The 23,423-nt window shown below is 42.0% G+C and overlaps 1 protein-coding gene across 1 annotated transcript in view; it reads left to right on the top strand.

Moving 5' to 3' along the window:
• Nucleotides 1-23,423, top strand: part of LOC134910143 (solute carrier family 22 member 2-like) — a 176,230-nt gene that overhangs the window by 20,271 nt on the left and 132,536 nt on the right. Inside the window, exons 2-4 of the mRNA XM_063917833.1 lie at nt 909-1,012; nt 6,761-6,915; nt 12,770-12,938. Coding sequence (XP_063773903.1) covers nt 909-1,012; nt 6,761-6,915; nt 12,770-12,938 — 428 coding nt within the window. The remainder of the gene's footprint in view (nt 1-908; nt 1,013-6,760; nt 6,916-12,769; nt 12,939-23,423) is intronic.

A 23,423-nucleotide genomic window follows, 5' to 3' on the forward strand; every position in this document is an offset into this window, starting at 1 on the left:
GGCCCCACAGACCCAAAATCACAATTTGAATGCGAATGCACCTGCAGCATGCACACAATCCCACTAACCAGCTTTCTAAAGTTAGGATGTCTGATATGATCAATGAAAGTTCAGTAGGACTCATACAGTACTAGCCAGATGATCACTATTAGGAGTATTGCAACTATTTTTGAAATGTAAAAAGATGACTACAAAGGTGGACATGTACTTTAAATGACCACTAATCCAATAAAGATGACAATAAAATATATTGCAATATATTAAACTAACATTTAATTGAAACCCTGTTGGAAATCTAAATAGAAATTTAAGCATTATCTCCCCATATTGTCGTAGAGCGATGAAGCCACATCCCATATATGTCACACAGTATTATAATGCGGCCCGGTGCAGGTAAAAGAGCTGAGACTCATGTGAGCTGCTGTGACATTAATGGACAGCCTTATGCTTGAATCTTCCAACACTCAGTGCATTTCTGCAGAGTAAAACTACACAAATGAGTGATAACTATCGAACACTGATGTTTGTAATCCATCAATGGGTATCATCAGATGATTTAAAAGCCAATGATTCACCATTATCGATGGTACAGAGCTCCCTGTTGGGTTTTTCAATTGTGTGTACTTAATGTCAGGTCACAGATTCTAGCTCTGCTGCCCCCAAATGCACCTGCAAAGCACCATCCCAGGTTCTGATTGGCCAGCAGCCCAGCATGTCATAGAGGAGCGATGACCATCTATGGTTTCACTGTGAATGGTCATATACCATCAATGGTAGCCACCAATGGTGACCATCGAAATGTGCTTGTTTAACTCTGTATCTACCCCAGTGTGTTCTTTTCTTCCTGTATTTGTAAGTATTTTAGATTTGATTGCCTGTAACTATGCTGATTTAAACCCCTTTTTCAGTTTAACCTTGTGTGTGATGATGCATGGAAGCTGGATCTGTTTCAGTCACTAGTGAATCTTGGATTCTTTATTGGCTCACTGTTCATAGGATACATTGCAGACAGGTACTCTTCTACTCTACCATTGGGTATATTGTGTTGTAAACAAATCTGAAAAGAAATTGCTTTCATTTTAGTAATTAACCTCTTCCAAGAATCTGTTTTTTGACTGTGCCAAACATTAAAACAAATTTCTGTGTAATATCCTTCCATGCTTCTTTCTTAGATGAAAATGACTGTAATGCAGAACAACATCTGTACAATCAGTAATGTATCTATTTTTTTAAACAGTACCCATGAGCGCCTCACTATCATATGCCATTTGCATTAATTCTCCGAACCACACCTCTAAATTTCCACCTCAGTCAGCTATATATGTAGAGATTTCCACTGTTTCGCTTGACACTGTGATCACAATAGGGGGGGTCATTCCGAGTTGTTCGCTCGCAAGCTGCTTTTAGCAGCTTTGCACACGCTAAGCCGCCGCCTACTGGGAGTGAATCTTAGTTTATCAAAATTGCGAACGAAAGATTAGCAGAATTGCGAATAGACACTTCTTAGCAGTTTCTGAGTAGCTCCAGACTTACTCGGCATCTGCGATCAGTTCAGTCAGTTTCGTTCCTGGTTTGACGTCACAAACACACCCAGCGTTCTCCAAGACACTCCTCCGTTACTCCAGCCACTCCCGCGTTTTTCACAGAAACGGTAGCGTTTTTTCACACACACCCATAAAACGGCCAGTTTCCGCCCAGAAACACCCACTTCCTGTCAATCACATTACGATCACCAGAACGAAGAAAAAACCTCGTAATGCCGTGAGTAAAATACCTAACTGCATAGCAAATTTACTTGGCGCAGTCGCACTGCAGACATTGCGCATGCGCATTAGCGACTTATCGCTCCGTTGCGAAAAAAAAATAACGAGCGAACAACTCGGAATGACCCCCAGGGTCCAGGTAATTTAAAGAAGAAACATTAAGTTTTTCAATGCCAATTTATTGTAAAAGATAGATGTCGTTATAGGCACTTTGGGTCTTATTCAGAGATGCAGCATGCAGTGGCTGCGTCCATAGGGTCTGTGCGCACACACCAATCATAGTGCGTGTGCGTGGCCCTTCACTGTGCAATCGCATCCTTCCGATGATTGACAATCGAGGAGTGTCCGGGGGTGGAGACACGGTGTTGGGGAGGGGGAGGCAGAGTTTGGGAAATGTAGGCATGTCATGTACATTTTCGGGGCTGGCCTATGATGTCCTTGCGTTTCCTGCATATGGAAACATGGCGGTGGTGCCCCTGCCTACGCGCAGGGATCTACCTCTGTTCCATGCATTCGCAAGTAAATTGTGAACGCATCCCAGGGTGGCGCCACACATGCTGGCCGGCCTTGCCCTTTGCTGGGCGGCCCCCAGCATGCGAGTATATGGACGCAGATTTTGCTATGAAGCGTCCATCTCTGTATACGAGCTCATGCACATTACTATTAAAGATGTTTTTCACAATTGCAACGTAGTCTTCGCACAAGGCCAATCACTTTTGTCTACACAGTTACAGTATACATATAGATATATATAGATATACTGCAGTTTTAGCTCTTTACCTGCATCATGTACACCTGTGGCAGCGGCCAGCAGTAGTGGACAAGTGAGAAGTGGTACGGAGGGGCCATAACATTGATCCTACCCCACTTCCTGTATCCACCCCTGATTGTGAACATATGCTGAGATGTATATATTGCAGGTTAGCAACAGTAACATAAGCACCAGGTTTCGGATATATATTGGGGGTCATTCCGAGTTGTTCGCTCGCAAGCGGATTTTAGCAGATTTGCTCATGCTAAGCCGCCGCCTACTGGGAGTGAATCTTAGCATCTTAAAATTGCGAACGATGTATTCGCAATATTGCGATTACACACCTCGTAGCAGTTTCTGAGTAGCTTCAGACTTACTCGGCATCTGCGATCAGTTCAGTGCTTGTCGTTCCTGGTTTGACGTCACAAACACACCCAGCGTTCGCCCAGGCACTCCCCCGTTTCTCCGGCCACTCCTGCGTTTTTTCCGGAAACGGTAGCGTTTTTTCCCACACGCCCATAAAACGGCCTGTTTCCGCCCAGTAACACCCATTTCCTGTCAATCACATTACGATCGCCAGAACGATGAAAAAGCCGTGAGTAAAAATCCTAACTGCATAGCAAATTTACTTGGCGCAGTCGCAGTGCGGACATTGCACATGCGCATTAAGCGGAAAATCGCTGCGATGCGAAGATTTTTACCGAGCGAACAACTCGGAATGACCCCCATATATTGTACACAGTCGAATCACATTATTATGATACAATCTTAAAGCCAGAGTAACCGCCATGTGCAGCACGGACAGCAGCTAGTCAGGTTGAACTGTCATTTTAAACACACGTCTGGTAACCCCCAGTTTCATTTTGATGGTGAGCTGCTCCACTGTTGCGTGTCAGTTCGGCCCTCGTGCACCTTCATAGCCGCCGTTCACCGCTCACATCAATGGCATGTATTTTCCTCTTTGGTTATTTGCAATGGTGTCATTTGTCTAGTCATGATACACCTTCACCACAGCAGTACGCAGACAGTTCACAAACTGCGCTGTTTCAGAAATACTGCCACCCTTAGCCCGAGAGCCGATTGTCATCCTTTTTGCAACTCTGATAAATCGCCCCTTTTAGCCATGACAGCAACGAGTGATATGTGTGCAGACAGCCTATCACATACCTTATATACCCTCCAAGCCAGCGCACGACACGTGATGTACTTCATGGGCTACATGCTGCCAACATCAAATGTAGGAGATGCTCATAATAATGTGACTTGACCGTGTACATTGTAACAGTATTTTAAGCTATTTGTTTTGCCTGCAAAAAATGCACTCACTATTAGGTTTCAGTATAATTTAGAGAATCTCTTTAATCCAGAAGGTACAATATTGTGTTAAAAAACGGAGGGGTCTATTTACTAAGCCTTGGGTGGAGATAAAGTGGACGGAGATAAAGTCCCAACCAACCAGCTCCTAACTGTCATTTGCCTATAACATGGCAGTTAGGAGCTGATTGGCCTTATCCAAGGCTTAGTGAATAGCAACAAGGAAAGCATGGATCACCTTCACAGATGTAAGGCTATATTTATCAAGCAAAGGATTTGGCAAGAAGTGTTTCAGCTTGCATAAGCCTCCACTTAGTAACAGGGTTGCCAACTTTTTGGCTGCCCCCTCTGGGAGAGGGCAGCTAGTTCGGGCAGCAGGGAGCAGGGAGGGCAGGTCTGACATGACATAGGGAGCTTGGTGGTAGTGTGGCTATGTAGTTCAGGCAGCACAAGGGGCGTGGTGCTTGCAGTTGTGCTACCGTGGCCATGTTCCCGCTATACAGACCCGTTATTACAGGCTTTGTACAGTAGGGGGATTGGCTATGATGACGCAAATTAGCGTGAATCGTGTCATCGGATCCCCTCAGACCACATACTTGTTCTCTGTAAGTGTGCAGCCAAGGGGGGAGCGGGGGAGCTGCGGCACTGTGGAGACTTGCCCACCTTTTTCGGGGAGCCAGAGGGGCACCCAGATTTTTCGGAACCTCCCGGCTATACCGGGAGGGTAGGCAAGTATGCTTAGTAAATGTAGCCCAAAGTCTCAATCGCCCAAAACTGAAGCTAGGTACTACAGACGACCACCATAATTATCAGTGTATATTTCCCTCAGCCCTCAGGCAGCTACAACTGGTACAACTTTCATTTCCCTGTGTTGTGGCATCCTGAGTAGCTTTGTGTCATATCCAAGTAAAGGGATAATAAGCAGCTGTCTGGTGACATGGCAAAAAAGTGCAAATGGTGATTAAACAGGAGCAGATACCAACATCAAAAACAGTTACATTATAGAAATGGGCAAAATATTATTAATATTATTATTATTTATTTACAGTTTCTTATATAGCGCAGCATATTCCGTTGAGCTTTACAATTAGAAGAACAGTAATAGAACAAAACTGGGCAAAAACAGACAGACATAGAGGTAGTAAGGCCCTGCTTGCAAGCTTTCAATCTATAGGGAAATAGGCATGTGTACACAAGGATAGATGCTACCTATTGCATAGTGATCCACCAGATTGCAAAGGTTCTTAATGAGTTGTATGATATGATCACCCAGCAATGTTGGCCAAGGGTCAGGAGGGTGTGAAAGTAAAGAAAGACAAAATATGTGAGGTTATGTGTACAGAGAGGATGTAATTAGTTAGGGAAACATTGAAGGTTATGTGGGTGGGTTTGGAATATGGTAGGCTTGACTGAAGCGATGAGTTTTCAGAGAAAGTTTAAAGGTTTGGAGACTACAGGGGAGTCTTATTGTGCATGGGAGGGCAATCCACAGAGTGGGTGAAGCCCGGATAAAGTACTGTAATTTTTACTGGGAACAAGTAATACCTGTGGCTGAGAGATGTAGATCTTGTGCAGAGTGGAGAGGTTGGGTAGGGAGATATTTTGAGATGAGTGAAGAGATGTATGATGGTGCAGTTTGATCAATAGCCTTGTATGTACGTAAAAGTATTTTATATCTAATATGGTAGAATACCAGTAACCAATGGAAGGACTGACAGAGCAGATCTGCAGATGAACATTTAGCGAGGAAGATTAGTCTCGCAACTGCATTCAAAATGGATTGTAGTGGTGAGAGCCTATGTTTGAGAAGACTAGTCAGGAGACTATTACAATAATCAACTGCGGGAGATAATGAGAGCATGGATTAGAGTTTTTGCTGTCTTGTGTAAGATATGGTCATATTTTGGATATGTTTCTTAGATGTATGTAACAAGATTTTGAGACAAATTGAATGTGGGGAACAAAGGACAGTTCAGAGTCAAGAATGACACCTAGGTAGCGAGCTTGTGGGGTAGGGTTGATAGGCATATCAAGTTGTTAACTACTATTGACCGGTGGAAATATAATTAATACAGTTTTGGAAATATTAAGTTTGAGATGGCAAGATGTCATCGAAGATGAAATGGCAGAAAGGCTTTCAGTGACACAGCCCAATACAGATGGTGACAAATCTGGGGAGGATAGTTAGATTTGGTTATCCTCTGCATATAGATGATACTGAAATCCGAAAGCGCTGATTAGTTTGCCAAGAGATGTGGTATAGATTGAGAAAAGCAGAGGACCTGAGACTAAGCCATACGGTACTCCAACTGAGAGAGGTAGCGAAGAGGAGGTGGATTCAGAGAAATGAACACTGAAGGAGCAATTAGATAGGTACTGTAGGATGAGAACCATGAAAGGGCTGTTTTATGAAGACCTAGGGATTGTAGTGTTTGTATGAGAAGAGAGTTGAGCAAAGCTGAGGATATTGGGAACAAGCAGTATGGATAAAGCATGGTCAGAAATTAGGAAAAAGGTATTAGTATAAATTGGTTTTAGACTGGGGCATGAAGAGTGCAAAGCATGAATGCATTAGTAGGAGACCATAAAATAGTGTGGCTTAGGGATGGTCAATGACCATCTATGGTTAACTTCTGATGGTCCATAGTTTTGCCATTGATATCAAAGATACAATGGTTCTCCTCCATCGATGGCACAGAGCACTGCAATGTTTTTTTTTTCTTTCTCCCTGTGTTCCGGACACTGAGCCTGACATAAAATTGGGTAGAAAAAAACAAATGAATAGATGTGTAAACTATTCAGCTGGAACCATTAAAAATATATGCTATTTGTTCCAATATTTGAGCCTTAAGTATTAATATATCTGTGATTTAATCAAATTGCATAGTATCGATAATTAACCCTGTTAAGTAGCTGTCATCTGTTTCTCCAGATTTGGCCGCAAACCTTGTCTATTAATTTCTCTCTCCATCACTGCTGTTTTTGGCGTCCTTGTGGCTTTTGCTCCTACATACCCATGGCTTGTTACCTTCCGCTTCATTCAGGGGTTAGTTAGCAAAGGCAGCTGGTTGTCGGGATATATTCTAGGTAAGTTCCAGTCATCTAAAAAAGATGTTAATGCTAAGTATTCATTTATTATTTGTGCAAAATTTTATTTTTATAATTTTATTTTCACAATTTTGATTGTCTACTTTTAAATCAGAAGTAAAATGTTGCCATTTCTAAAGCATTAAAGTACATGAAAGCATCAGTGAACCAATTGTTAATATAAATAGAAAGTGTTTTAGAGAAAGTTCTGTAAAAAACATTATTCATAAAAATGTATGTGGTACCCCAGGCATATTAACCCCTTCACTGTCGAGAACGAGTGGGGCTTGTCATCCGCATATACTGTACATTAAAACTGCAGAGATGCGGATATGGTGCTACCGGCGGTTGCCAACAGACCCAGCATTCATTGGTCCTGGGCCGCAGTGGCCCAATAGGATGGCACACCTGTGCAGCCGCTCCACTCGAAATGGCCCTCAAGCCTGGCCTGCTACACCTATGTCTCTCTCTCTCTCTCTCTCTATATATATATATATATATATATATATATATCTCTATCTATCTATCTATCTATCTATCTATCTATCTATCTATCTATCTATCTATCTATCTATAACTGTAATAAAGCCTACAAGGGCAGGGACCCACTTATCAAATATTGCCCACAACCTGTAGAGCTAGCCAGGGGCAACAGGAGGTGTATCACCACACCGCACACTGAAAGGTGGTTACACAAGTAACTGTGCACTGCAGGTGGGCAGATGTGAGAGTCAGATATGAGAGATACAGATGTAGCCATGCTCATCTTACTGTGCATTGCGGCATTTTACATGGCGTGCCAGGTTGTCACAATTCGCAGCCAGCGATCGCTCAATTAATTCCATTAGGAATTAATGGAGCAATCGCTGGCTGCGAGTAATTGCAGCCCGGCATGCCATGCAGCATTCCATGTTGCAGCATCCCACATCGCAGCAAAGATGAGTATGGCTACATCTGTATGTGTCCAACAGACTCGGCATTCATTGGTCCTGGGCCTCAAAGCTAAAATGCATTGTGTACAAATTATCCAGTACTTGTGGGCTACATGTAAAACTACCTAATATTTACCCTGCATGCCATGCAAATAAATGCAAACAAATTTTGTATTGGGAATAAACCATGTTGCAGTGCAGGGGGCATTGCAACATGGTTTATTCCCAATACAAAATTTCGTTTTTTTTTTTTTTTTTGCTTTGGTTCCAACTCATAAATAGCCCCAGAGTGTTTACTGTAAGATAATAAACTTTAACAAAAGCTGATATAACTGATTGTAACATTATACAACATCACTAATATAAAGGCCACCTAACAAACACAAATAGGAAGGGTAATGAGCTCCTGCAGTAGTGAAGGAAACATGCAAATCAAAATAAAGTTTTAAAAATAAAAATAAAATATTGTTTTTTTTTTCTTTCTGTTTATTTTCTGTGTATTAATCTATATAAGCTGTGGATATAAATCAAATAGCAATAAGTTGTTTGTACCTAGGGCTTAATTAATGTTTTACATAATTGCATTTGCAATTGCGATTTGTAAGACTAATACGCAGCCTATACGCGATAACGAGGAACATCAACTGGTAGGGTAGCCGTAAGGCTACGCAGATTGGAATCGGCAGTAGTGACACAGGAGCCATGTTTCTCTACATACATGATTGCAGCTGACTGCATATATACCCCTGAAAACTCCCATGACACGCCTGCGTATTTGCTGCCACTGCCCGTTGTCAATCAGTCTACAGTAAAAGTCTTAGGGTGGGATGTACCAAGCAATTGCGGTACATCCCGTCCACCACGCATCGCAACACTACTAACCACATACCCTGTATGTACTGTAGTAACTATAGCTGGCATTACCCATCGCACCAAAGTCCAGCTTAGTACACATGGAAATGTGATAAACTGCATTTTTACCACATTTTCCCTTTAGTACATTTTGCCCACAGTGTGATAGCTGCGCATGCGCAGTCTGCCAATAATCTGTCACTTGTGTGAACATCGCCCATAGCGTACAAACATAAATTAGGCCCTTACTTCATACACAGACCTGTTAGGTATGAGGAGAGCAGAAAGTTTAGGAACCACAGAGTTACGTTGAATTACTACCATGGGGTTAATGCCCCTCACAGTGAGTGTCTGCAAGCAGAAACCCACACTGTCCATTGTATTTAAGCAAGCAGCCATCACCATTTAGTATAGGACCTTCTGAGGAAAGCGCATACTTACCTTAGCAGAGAAACGAGTCAAGGACTTCTGGTGATCGCGGGACACCTTCAATCTCAAGGCTTTAGAGATGCCTTAGAGGATTAGAAGAACTGTATTTAAAGTTATTATTTGGAGAGATTATGTATCCAATGCTTTCTTTTTTATAATGTGAACTTTTAATCTTTTAAATATATATTATTAAATATTACAGCCTTATTCCAAAGTGGAAAAAAACAAAACAGTTTTTCCCTCAAAATTCTACACTCAATACCTCATAATGACAATGTGAAAAAAAAGTTTTTTTGTGATTTTTGCAAATTTATTAAAAATAAAAAAACAAGAAATCACATGTACATAAGTATTCACAGCCTTTGCTCAATACTTTGTTGATGCACCTTTGGCAGCAATTACAGCCTCAAGTCTTTTTGAATATCATGCCATAAGCGTGGCACACCTATCTTTCGCCAGTTTCGCCCACTCCTCTTTGCAGCACCTCTCAAGCTCCATCAGGTTGAATGGGAAGCGTCGGTGCACAGCAATTTTCAAATCTCTCCAGAGATGTTCAATCAGATTCAAGTCTGGGCTCTGGCTGGGCCACTCAAGGACATTCACAGAGTTGTCCTGAAGCCACTCCTTTGATATCTTGGCTGTGTGCTTAGGGTCGTTGTCCTGCTGAAAGATGAACCGTCGCCCCAGTCTGAGGTCAAGAGCACTTTGAAGCAGGTTTTCATCCAGGATGTCTCTGTACATTGCTGCATTCATCTTTCCCTCTATCCTGACTAGTCTCCCAGTTCCTGCCACTGAAAAACATCCCCACAGCGTGATCCTGCCACCACCATGCTTCACTGTAGGGATGGTATTGGCCTGGTGATGAGCGGTGCCTGGTTTCCTCCAAACATGATGCCTGGCATTCACGCCAAAGAGTTCAATCTTTGTCTCATCAGACCAGAGAATTTTGGCAAACTCCAGGTGGGCTGCCATGTGCTTTTTTACTAAGGAGTGGCTTCCGTCTGGCCAATCTACCATACAGGCCTGATTGGTGGATTGCTGGAGAGATGGTTGTCCTTCTGGAAGGTTCTCCTCTCTCCACAGAGGAATGCTGTAGCTCTGACAGAGTGACCATTGGGTACTTGGTCACCTCCCTGACTAGGGCCCTCCTCCCATGATCACTCAGTTTAGACGGCCGGCCAGCTCTAGGAAGAGTCCTGGTGGTTCCGAACTTCTTCCATTTATGGATGATGGAGGCCACTGTGCTCATTGGGACCTTTAAAGCAGCAGATATTTTTCTGTACCCTTCCCCAGATTTGTGCCTCAAGACAATCCAGTCTCGGAGGTCTACAGACAATTCCTTTGACTTCATGCTTGGCTTGTGCACAGACATGCACTGTGAAATGTGGGAACTTATATAGACAGGTGTGTGCCTTTCCAAATCATGTTCAATCAATGGAATTTACCACAGGTGGATTCCAATTAAGCTGTAGGAACATCTCAAGGATGATCAGTGGAAACAGGATGCACATGAGCTCAATTTTTAAGCTTCGTGGCAAAGGCTGTGAATACTTATGTACATGTGATTTCTTAGTTTTTTATTTTAATAAATTAGCAAAAATCACTAAAAACTTATTACACATTGTCATGTCATTATGGGGTATTGTGTGTAGAATTTTGAGGGCAAAAATGAATTTATTACATTTTGGAATAAGGCTGTAACATAACAAAATGTGGAAAAAGTGAAGCGCTGTGAATACTTTCCGGATGCACTGTATATGCTCACATAGTGGCCACCCTCAAATGCCCAATTTCACAGAAAGACAGATCTGGGCAAGCTCCATATGGCTTGGAATAATACAGACAAGTTAGCATCTATGGAAATACTCACGATTTGCGCCTCTGCACAGAGATCTGTCCGACGCAGAATCAGCCCCTTAATGCAGGTATTTTGCGTTCAGAGTTTCCTTGATTAAGATTATGAAAAACAAATAATTGTATGCACAGTTCTCCTGTATATATTTTCAGGATCTCAATGGCCTTATTTTAAGATTCATTGAAGTACATATATTTCATTTTTATGCACTTTTTATCATTATTCTAACCTGTTGAGTGTACTACAGGTATATCCCTTCTAAAACTATTTGTAAAAATTCCTACTGATCTAAGAGTTCATTAGTCAGAAATAAAAATAACTGTGATTAATATTGCGATAAATCAATTGGTTATAATGCAAAGTAAAGTGACTAATTTTCAACTTTGATTTATTCAGTAATATTATGAAATTGTTAGTGCAATAACAAACCACTAATGACCCTAAGGAAGAACAAAAGCTCTAATTATATACCTCCCATCTGTTCATTTTGGGGACACAAATCCACATGTCCCTCACTAATTCTACTGCACATATTTTAGTTTAATGCAAAGATCTGTACATATGTATCCCCATACATCTAGCATCTACACGCTATACAGTGCAAGACGCTTCGTGCCTTTTACTTTAAATTGTGCATCTTATTCACGTCGCAGATGCAGTGAAACACCACTCACAGTGGAATTAGTGTAAAACACATACAAAGTTGCAGATGTAGCACAAAACAACATGGCATGAGAAAAGGCTGCGGCTGATCAAAATGTACTGTAGCACTTCATATATAACCTCAAACAGGGCCACCATTAGGGGGGGGGGTACTGGGGGCACAGCTGTCCCGGGCTCAGCCTCTCCGACAGGGCCACTCATGGCGCTGTCCTTCCATCGCGCTCCATCCCCATCTGCTCCTGTTCTTCCGCCACCATGCTCCTTTGAAAATGGCCCTCCCAAAATGCCCACCGCCTTAGAGAAGACAGTAATTAAATTAGAGGAGGCTCTAGTATCTTTAATACCTGTGTCCTCTAAGGCAGCAGCCATTTTGGGACAACACGCAGAAGCCCTTGACAACGAGCAGAACCCCTTGACAATGAGTAGAAACCCTGACAGCGAGCAGGTACTGCAATAATTACTGTGTGGGCATAATATGGTGACACAGGCATTAATGTGGGGGCATAATATGGTGTCAGGGGCATTACTGTGTGGGGCATAATATTGTGACAGACATAACTGTGGGGGCATAAAATGGTGCAAGCGGCATAATATGGTGTAGGTCCGTATGTGCATAGGAATTTAATTGTATTTATTTTAAATATATATTTATTTTTATTTCAAATATATATAGATATATAATTTTATTTTTATTTATTTATTTATTTATTGGGGGTGGGGGAGGGAGGGGGGGCGTCTGGGTTAGGGTATTTCGGCAGTCCCAGGCCCCACAATTTCTGGTGGCAGCCCTGACCTCAGACTCAGTCGCACAGTGATATACAAATATAGTTTTGTTATTTCCAGTTGTTTTTTTGTGTGCAAATATGATGCATATTTTTGAGGGCGAAAGATGCTCAGCATGGGGCTTGGGGGGACTTGGCGTGCTTAGACGGCTGTATGGTGTGACTGAAGCCACAGGGTATGAGGACATATCTGTAAAAGCTTGTCCACTATACTGTCTTATTGGCTCCTAAATGTAATAGTATGAGATGATTCTAATGAGTTTTCTGCAATTATATATTATATGAAAATAAGAAATCTGATCACTTGAAGATACTTTTGTAACTTTTCTGACTATCTTCAGTTGCAGAATTTGTTGGCTTGGAGCATAGAAAAACGATTGGAATTGTGTACCAAGTTGCATTCAGTGTTGGACTTCTGGTGCTTACAGGAGCAGCTTACCTCATCACTAACTGGAGATGGCTGCAGCTGGCGGTCACATTGCCAAATTTTGTATTCTTGACATATTACTGGTAAATTCCACTACTCTGCCTACCAAGCCTGAATTTCAAGAACCGTATTGCAATATAAAAAAAAGGGGATTGGTATGGGTGACCGACGCCGGGACCCTGGGGTTTAGAGTGCCAGTGGGAGAGGGGGAAGGAGGGGGTGAGCACAACGAAGGCCCTTGCGGGCATGCTGCTGACAATGTCTATAATATTTGTCCTATTAAAAACACGTTAAAGGTTAAAGAACACAGTACGCAATTGGCGTAAAAAGTACCGCAAGGGTACTCCCTTAACTATACCTTAAGGAATGTACTTATACTGTAAACCTCTGTGTTGTGGGAGAGTGTAGATGCAACACAGTATAACCTTATTACCTTTAAAGCTGTTCGAGCGTCACTGACGCTCTGAGATTACTTAATACTATAAGAAATACACAGATACCGTGCTCAGGGTCCAACGCCTAAATATATATTATGAATGATATACTTGCAAAAGAATTTAACACAATACAAGTCATACACTACAATATAACATAGACTACCTAACCAGATAACTACACAGGAAATACAATACAATACAATTACTATTTAAGGGAAAATAAGAGAGAAAGAGGAGAAGAGAGAGAGAGAAAGAAATGGCTCACAATAACAAGAAGTCAAATATGATTGCAGAGAAAGCTTACACATGTGAGGAACAATCGCTGCGCAGTCAGTCAATGCTGAGAATCTTTGTTTAGAAAGTACTTGAGCTTACCCATGCTGCCTGTCCCTATATACACAACACCCAGCAACACAATTGTCCCTACAATGCCGCATGGGGCAGAAGCTAGACTCCATTTTGGGAAAACTCCACTTGATTCCAAAGACTACACCACATGGCTGAAAGGGGGAGGGGAAAATACCCGGCAGCAGCCATTTTAGATTTGCAGGTCCAAACACATGGCACTCTCTACTACACCACAATCACATAGCAGAAAACACAAGACTCCATTTTATTCCAAAATGTCCAAGCCTCAAAACAATGCATATGTTCTGATTTTACAATTCCAAACAATCTAAATCACCTTTCACAATTTCAATCCAACTTCCTAGAACCATCTTATTAAATCTCCATAGGCAAACAAATACCACAAATGCTATGCTACAGGTTGTCTAATGTTCCACTTCATCACAGACTTCACAGAGTATTCAGCACAAACAAGTTACAATCACACAGCTGCGCAAGCCTCACCATCCCCAAGCCATTTGTTTCTCCAAACCAACCACTCTATGCTTACCCATCATTCCACAACTACCCCACCACAAAACACACATTTAAAACTACTCTATGCCAATCAGCCATGAGATATTGAAATTATGATACTTAGCCTTTCGTAAGGAGCCTGGTGATGATCCAGCCATGCTTGCTGTGTGTCAGGTAGCTGTGTGAGTGAGTGAGTGAGTGAGCCCTGTGATCTCCAGTGGGTATATCATACCCTCATTCCAGCTCTGGGGGTGTGTCAACAACAAGATGTGTGTGTGTGTCCCTCACAGCATGTGAGCCAGCTGCATCAGTGGCCTTGGTTATGCAAAACAATGGGTGATGACCGACACATTCCTGTCTTGTGGGAAGCTATTGTTTGGCGAATACTGTCCCACTGTCCACTCTCAGTTGAGACAATGACATCTCAGCAATCATTCTTCTGTATACAAATCCAGCCCCATTTCGTAAACACAGGTGTTGGCCCTCCTCATTGAGTCTCAAAGCTCAGTGTAATTAAAGGCTATTGTACTCCGTCTGCGGGAAAGATACTGATTCGGAATACAATTAATCTTCAATTACTATTCCTGTGCTTTAGCTATGCATATGAAGATGTGAAGCCCTCACAACATGCAAACTATTGTTTGGGGGATCTCTAAGGTCAAAGAGCCATTTGAGACCCACTGATACCTGTTGGACTCAGGGGGATATTAACTTATAAAATACATTATATGGTTGAATTATGTAACGATTGAGTCGCACGCTGGGCACACAGAAACTCTACCGTAAATGCGCATACAGTGCGCCTGCGGGTGCACGTAACAGAGGGTATGCGCACGCACGGGAGAGCGCTTGCATGCGCAGCGCGGACATGTATGAGGTGCAAATATGGCAGTGTGCATAGTGATATTTTTCTGACTTTGACAGTCCACTCTTTGGCAGTCAACAATAACTGCCACTTCCTAAAACATTTCAAAAGGAGAAAAATATATGTCAAGTGTAAATACATTTCCATGGTTGGGTTGGGGAGGAGAAAGAGAAGGTGTGAAAAGGGTATGACCTAGTGAGATAGCAAAAGCATGTGTGTATGAATCCATGTTTGGGGGGTCATGTATCATCGTGCCGTACGTGTTTTAAATCAAGCTTCGAGGTATTGCGAAGTAGACATTTGAATTCCTTCTTATCCCGTATTAAGGGTCTGTGGATGGGCTGTCAAACTCTACCGAGCTCTTTTCGGCTGTGGTTGCAACAAAATGGGGGAGCACATTTTAGTTGATGACACATGAATGGGGGAGATATGTGATTGCTGATATCTGTGCCTGTATTCCCTATCGACTATGTGTGTCATTACCTGAGGGTTGTAGAAATGAAGATAAAGAACACTTATGGTAAATGCAGTGGTATTCTATGTCAGGTTAATGTACATTTGTCGATTGAGGTCTTGTTCGGTGTCTGTTGAATGCAGTCTTCTTTGTGCTTTTGCCCATTAGGTGCGAGCAAAAGCTGTCAATGTCCATAGATTTACAAAAGTGTTGGGCTAGCGTAATTTTAAAATTTCTAGGGAAACTGGGGATCTATGGCAAAGTTCATCAAATCTCTGGGTATAAGGTTGTCAAAACTTCTTCTTTAATCCATCCGTTGTCTGTATACAGGATCATCAAACTCCTCGTCAAAAGTGGGTCTTTTTACCTAGGAGAAACCGGAAAAACAGGTGAAAGAAACGGACCGTATAATCGCATTTTCATCACATCATTGTTTCTACCGTTGAGTCATAAATCAAATCCATTGGAATTACAATTTCCCCACTCCTTAGACTCATTACCTCAGGTAGTACTTTTCCAATATAACACAATCCTTCTGAGTTTGGGGCAAGCCGCTCATACGCCTTTCTCCCGCATGTGAAATATGCATCATCGGGGAGAACATATGGGACTGAATATGTCATTACCATGTTACACATTTTCCATGTGAACTCTCCTAACCCTAATTCTCCCATCTGTCTAGTACACCTATCAGTTTGTACGATCTGTGCACTGTATCCTAGTGATACCTCTCCAACTCTCGTGATCCTATTTCCTAGGGTATACCTATATCGGAAAGATTTTCCTCTACTGGCTATGTGGCGTATAAGCTCTGTATCTGTGGGCATTCTATCTGCTCTATGCGAAAAGGTCATGGTTTGGTTACTCCATGACACTTCCCAATTTCCCGGCTTTCGGGGATTGGAGATGTTAAAACATAATAGGGACCTATCCACATGGTATTGGTGGAGCTTCAAACTAGGAGGGCTGGAGATATTAAACCTCCTGTCCACCGGTCTCCCACCACTTAACTCAAGTACCTCCCCTAACGTTAAAGGAAATGGTACTAGCCCTGGTTTGCTATGACCTTGAGGTACTTGAGAGCATACCCAACAATCTGTTTTATTTAACACATTACCCACTAAGGAGTGATAGTCACTCAATGGATGCCGGTCTGTATGGATATTAAAACTGGATTGGCATTTCTTAATGCACCCATCCTCAACTACGTTGTTACAGAGCCTACAGATACAGTTTTCTTCAGCTAATAATCCTTAAAAGAAAAATGTTTACAAATAACATGGCTGCTAGATCGTTTCCGGTACTCGCCTTTGCTTGGTGATTGGGTTGCTATTGGAAATTTACACCTCCATCTTTATCATCAGGACCTTTCTGGATCCTTTCACGACCTCACTGATACTCTCACCGAAACAGACTGCTCTGGTCAACATCATGGTCAACAGGAAAATCCATATCACAGTCTCTTGGGGCAAGTCCATCTTACAGGAGGAGAAAAGAAGAAATTTGTAATGGGGTACAGAAAATCAGTTTGAGGGGGAAGAGAGACTTGTTACGATAATAAGTTCTCTAGTCTTGTTGTTCTTCTTGTTCTGCTGTCTTCTCAAAGGTGCTGTCTCTCAGTCTTCCAAACGAACATTCTGGTGATGCAATATTCCCTCCAAACCAGCGATCTTTCTGTAAGGAGCAAAAATCTTGCATTACCATTTGTCTAACTGATGGGTGACATACCATCTTTAAAACATGAAAACATGAGTGAGAAGAGAGAGAAAACAACAACAGCAAAAAAAACAAAAGAGAGAGAACAATTTATATGCATGTGTATATTACTTAAATCAACAATAGCCATCAATAGGAAAAGAGAAAAAAAATCATTTTTCAAACATTTTAAAACATTGTCAGATCGTCAGGCTGTCATCTCTACATGTCCAATGGTTTCTTTGCGCCGTCCCTCCCCCCAGCACCATACTCCACTTTCTGTATCTGGCCAGGATACATTGATGCGGATAGGTCATGCTGGGGTTTGGTAGACTTCTGCAAAGACCAAGCGGATATGCAATGTTTGAGTCCTTACTAATAATCGTCAGAGATGGGGAGATAGAGAGAGAGAGAAAAAAACATTTCACAGATACATTTACAATGTTTCACCCGGTCATTCCTGTGTCTTCAGGGAATGACCTCCCAATTTATTAACCGTTACCTCAGGCTTACCATCAGTTCTAATGATCACCTTTCCTGACCACATATTATGGGTGTGGCCCAAAATTCTTCCTATATGATCCCTGATTATAATTTGGTGTGTCCTAACTTTTGCTCATTTTCATGTCTAGGGGGTCTGATTTTATGTGGGCTGTTGCAGTTACTGGCATAATGCCCTTCTCTTTTGCACAGATCACAAATCCTTAAGTTCCTCCATGTGCCAATGGCCTGGGGTTTTGGTTGATTTGATGCCTCCTCAAACGCTTGGATGCTCATCACCATCAACCGCTTTCCCTGTACTTCTCTGACTCCTTGGATACCATGATTATGTCGTTGTCTAGGGGGTTCATATACCTTTTGTGAATCTTTGATCATACACTTAGATCTTTCCTAGGATCTGGGTAATCAGACATGATTGATCTCAATTCTGTCCGGGACCAGGGATGGCGCATTGCACTGTCCTTGACGGGAATGGTTCCCTGATCGTCAGTCTTCCCATTGGGGACTGTGATCACCCTGACAGGACTAAACTCAATTACATCACCTTGTTTTGGTCTTACAATATGGGGTACATTTGTTTGTGCGTGATATAAAACATTGTACGTACCTGTGGACACGACCTCACCTGACCCTCCGTTAGGGGGTTTGATTATTGCCTTTACCAATTTGGTCGCGTCCACCTGGATGTCTTGTAGGATGGCTTCTGGAAGAGGTGCCGACATCGTTCTGGGCTCACTTTCTTGTTGGTAATCCTGAGGGAAGTTTAACATGGGGTGCGACTTGCACAGGTTAACATTTGTAATTTTTACACTTTCATTTTCATAAACATTATTACATTTAACACTTTCATTCTTAATACAGTTACTAAGTGCATTTTTATCGTACAACATTGTGCCATTTCTCTGCAACCATAATCCTCTCCATTGCCATGTCTCTCCTCTCAAGATGAAAGTTAGGTAAGTCAATTAAATCTCTTTGTAATTCACCTTCCTGTTGCCATAACTGCAAATGATCATAATGCTTGATTCGTCTCTTTGCTGATTTAATGAGACCTATCCTTCTCCTTAAATTCGTTAACACTTCTAGGCTGAAGCTACCTACTCTTGGGAATTTCTCCCCGTCATGTCTAGTCATTCTCTCCCATTCATCACATAAACTTTCTGTGTGACTTCCGTATTTCTCACACATTACATACCTTGCCGACCCAATTGGTCGGTTCACTGAATCAACCCGAACCGAGGTTGATCGCCCCCTACCTGAACAAGTGGCCCCCATAGTTCGAAAGTGTTGCTTTATTCAGCCAACCCTTACGCAAACCAAAATGTTCAAAATAGGCTGACGGTGGCGGTTTACCGAGTACCCCACTCACTCGCCCACGCCGACCAATACGACCTGATCACACCGATATGGTGCTGGCGTACTCGACCTAGGGCCCCTGCGACCTGAACCTCTATTTACTGGAACCTGTGAGGGTGATCCGAAGAACACTTACTCTTTCCAGTAACTATTGGTTGCTGGATAGTTCCTGAGTGAGCAGCGAACTTCCCTTAAAATAAAAAAAATTTACACAAATCACGTTAGAATGTACAAATAGCGTTTGTGACCCCTTTACTCTAATGGTACTAGGTCAGATTACTAACTAATGTACACAATTACGTGCGGTACAATCGTTTAGTGCACAAGCAACTAATCTTATGTACTGAGCGACCAACGGAATCGAAAATTTTGGCTGCGAATTCCTTCAGCCAGAGCTTATATGGCCTATATGGGTGTTGCACCAACCCTTTCTTGGTGTTGTGCCTGTGGACTGTATAGCGGACTTCCTTGTCTGCTGTACCTGAACCTGCTGGTCTGTTATGACCTCCTGGTCTGTTACAGTATGACCTCCTGGTCTGTTACACTCTAATGCTCAAATTGTATATTTAACCAGGGATGCCTCCCTAGCCACCATGTACGTCACTTACACGCATGTACCTCACGAGTACTCGACTTTTCTTGTGGTTCAACCTTAAAAATTGTAAAAACAAACACTCACTCACCGCATATACACTTTTGTTTCTATTTCTATTTCTGCGCAGAAATTTTTCTTTAGACCAGATGTGTTACCAATTAGGAGAAGGATCTGTTAATTTAAATTTGGAATGTTAAACTAGATTTGTGCGATTTATCGCCTGGCGTTATTTACCGCGTGGCGCTACTTATCGCGTTGAGAGGAGAGGAGAAAAACTTGTGTTTTGAGTTACGTGGGCGTACCCAGACGCTCCGTTGCGTAATTTACGCTGCGTGCGTCGGCCTTTGGTTTGCGTGCACAAATCTCAATTTTTGTTAGAGACACGTGTACGCAAAATAAAGATCCACCGTAACACAATTTATATGTTTATCAATGTAGATGATCCTTGATCATCTACCGCACACCACACTGACTTCGCCTTATCTCCCAGGCAAAAACTGTGTGTTTGTCTATACTTTAACTATGTTACCTTTACTCTTAAACTATAAAATAGCGGCAAATCTCTTTTAGCACGTTTATCAATGCAAATGGCAAACAGGAAGGTGAGATATGTGAAAGTACACAGATGAAAATGCAATTCTAAATTTAATCTAATAACATACATTGATGTAAGCACAGACATATAGACATTTAGACCTTATTCAGTGCTTCTAATTTGCATATGAATTGCTTTTTTAACTACAGTAACTCTGTAAAAGGCGATTTATTTCAACACTGCTAGGGAACCTAAGCAGTCACACAGGTTCATCTGCATTTCAATGGCCATCCTGCACCAAGCAGAGTAGGGTGGTAAGGAAACCAAAAGAAAAAAAAAACAAAAAACTTTGTTTTATCTGTGTATCGTTCTTAAATCAAATATTTAATTTATTATTAACTGTTATTAAACTGTATCTGAACTACTTATGATTGACTATGATATGGACTAAACAAATGCATTGAAAAAAAACTCATTAAATGATGATTTCTTTTGTGACAGTGGATGGCTGATTATTTCTTGAAAATCAGCCATTTTAGGGGGAAAAAAAATTTGACCTTCCCAAAATGGCCGCTGCTCCTCCCCCATCCATGAGGTTTACACAAAATGGGGGACAGACCTTTTGTCACAAAGAAAAATCATCATGCCAGCCCCTTTTAGTTATCACGCTATGCAGAGCGATTAAAAATAATTTTAAACCTATTTAAACAGACAAACCATCCAATCTGCGTGTGCAGTTGGCACCAAATAGAAATAAAAACCAGATTTACAAAGACAATAACGTACTGTTCTTACCTTCCAGTTCCCGAATTCCCTCAGCACTCCTTACCAAGTGAAGCAGGCGCTTATCTGGTCAGCACTGCAGTATCCCCGACCTCCAAACGGTTTAACGAGGGATACTACCTTCCACTCTTTGCTGACCGATAATGTCTGCTGAAGTTACCTAGTGCAGATATGTGAAGACCGGAGGAGCTCCCCAATTGACAATGTCTATAATATTTGTCCTATTAAAAACACGTTAAAGGTTAAAGAACACAGTACGCAATTGGCGTAAAAAGTACCGCAAGGGTACTCCCTTAACTATACCTTAAGGAATGTACTTATACTGTAAACCTCTGTGTAGTGGGAGAGTGTAGATGCAACACAGTATAACCTTATTACCTTTAAAGCTGTTCGAGCGTCACTGACGCTCTGAGATTACTTAATACTATAAGAAATACACAGATACCGTGCTCAGGGTCCAACGCCTAAATATATATTATGAATGATATACTTGCAAAAGAATTTAACACAATACAAGTCATACACTACAATATAACATAGACTACCTAACCAGATAACTACACAGGAAATACAATACAATACAATTACTATTTAAGGGAAAATAAGAGAGAAAGAGGAGAAGAGAGAGAGAGAAAGAAATGGCTCACAATAACAAGAAGACAAATATGATTGCAGAGAAAGCTTACACATGTGAGGAACAATCGCTGCGCAGTCAGTCAATGCTGAGAATCTTTGTTTAGAAAGTACTTGAGCTTACCCATGCTGCCTGTCCCTATATACACAACACCCAGCAACACAATTGTCCCTACAATGCCGCATGGGGCAGAAGCTAGACTCCATTTTGGGAAAACTCCACTTGATTCCAAAGACTACACCACATGGCTGAAAGGGGGAGGGGAAAATACCCGGCAGCAGCCATTTTAGATTTGCAGGTCCAAACACATGGCACTCTCTACTACACCACAATCACATAGCAGAAAACACAAGACTCCATTTTATTCCAAAATGTCCAAGCCTCAAAACAATGCATATGTTCTGATTTTACAATTCCAAACAATCTAAATCACCTTTCACAATTTCAATCCAACTTCCTAGAACCATCTTATTAAATCTCCATAGGCAAACAAATACCACAAATGCTATGCTACAGGTTGTCTAATGTTCCACTTCATCACAGACTTCACAGAGTATTCAGCACAAACAAGTTACAATCACACAGCTGCGCAAGCCTCACCATCCCCAAGCCATTTGTTTCTCCAAACCAACCACTCTATGCTTACCCATCATTCCACAACTACCCCACCACAAAACACACATTTAAAACTACTCTATGCCAATCAGCCATGAGATATTGAAATTATGATACTTAGCCTTTCGTAAGGAGCCTGGTGATGATCCAGCCATGCTTGCTGTGTGTCAGGTAGCTGTGTGAGTGAGTGAGTGAGTGAGCCCTGTGATCTCCAGTGGGTATATCATACCCTCATTCCAGCTCTGGGGGTGTGTCAACAACAAGATGTGTGTGTGTGTCCCTCACAGCATGTGAGCCAGCTGCATCAGTGGCCTTGGTTATGCAAAACAATGGGTGATGACCGACACATTCCTGTCTTGTGGGAAGCTATTGTTTGGCGAATACTGTCCCACTGTCCACTCTCAGTTGAGACAATGACATCTCAGCAATCATTCTTCTGTATACAAATCCAGCCCCATTTCGTAAACACAGGTGTTGGCCCTCCTCATTGAGTCTCAAAGCTCAGTGTAATTAAAGGCTATTGTACTCCGTCTGCGGGAAAGATACTGATTCGGAATACAATTAATCTTCAATTACTATTCCTGTGCTTTAGCTATGCATATGAAGATGTGAAGCCCTCACAACATGCAAACTATTGTTTGGGGGATCTCTAAGGTCAAAGAGCCATTTGAGACCCACTGATACCTGTTGGACTCAGGGGGATATTAACTTATAAAATACATTATATGGTTGAATTATGTAACGATTGAGTCGCACGCTGGGCACACAGAAACTCTACCGTAAATGCGCATACAGTGCGCCTGCGGGTGCACGTAACAGAGGGTATGCGCACGCACGGGAGAGCGCTCGCATGCGCAGCGCGGACATGTATGAGGTGCAAATATGGCAGTGTGCATAGTGATATTTTTCTGACTTTGACAGTCCACTCTTTGGCAGTCAACAATAACTGCCACTTCCTAAAACATTTCAAAAGGAGAAAAATATATGTCAAGTGTAAATACATTTCCATGGTTGGGTTGGGGAGGAGAAAGAGAAGGTGTGAAAAGGGTATGACCTAGTGAGATAGCAAAAGCATGTGTGTATGAATCCATGTTTGGGGGGTCATGTATCATCGTGCCGTACGTGTTTTAAATCAAGCTTCGAGGTATTGCGAAGTATACATTTGAATTCCTTCTTATCCCGTATTAAGGGTCTGTGGATGGGCTGTCAAACTCTACCGAGCTCTTTTCGGCTG

This window comes from Pseudophryne corroboree, chromosome 4 (genome assembly GCF_028390025.1).
Source record: "Pseudophryne corroboree isolate aPseCor3 chromosome 4, aPseCor3.hap2, whole genome shotgun sequence".
In the NCBI taxonomy this organism is placed as follows: Eukaryota; Metazoa; Chordata; class Amphibia; order Anura; family Myobatrachidae; genus Pseudophryne; species Pseudophryne corroboree.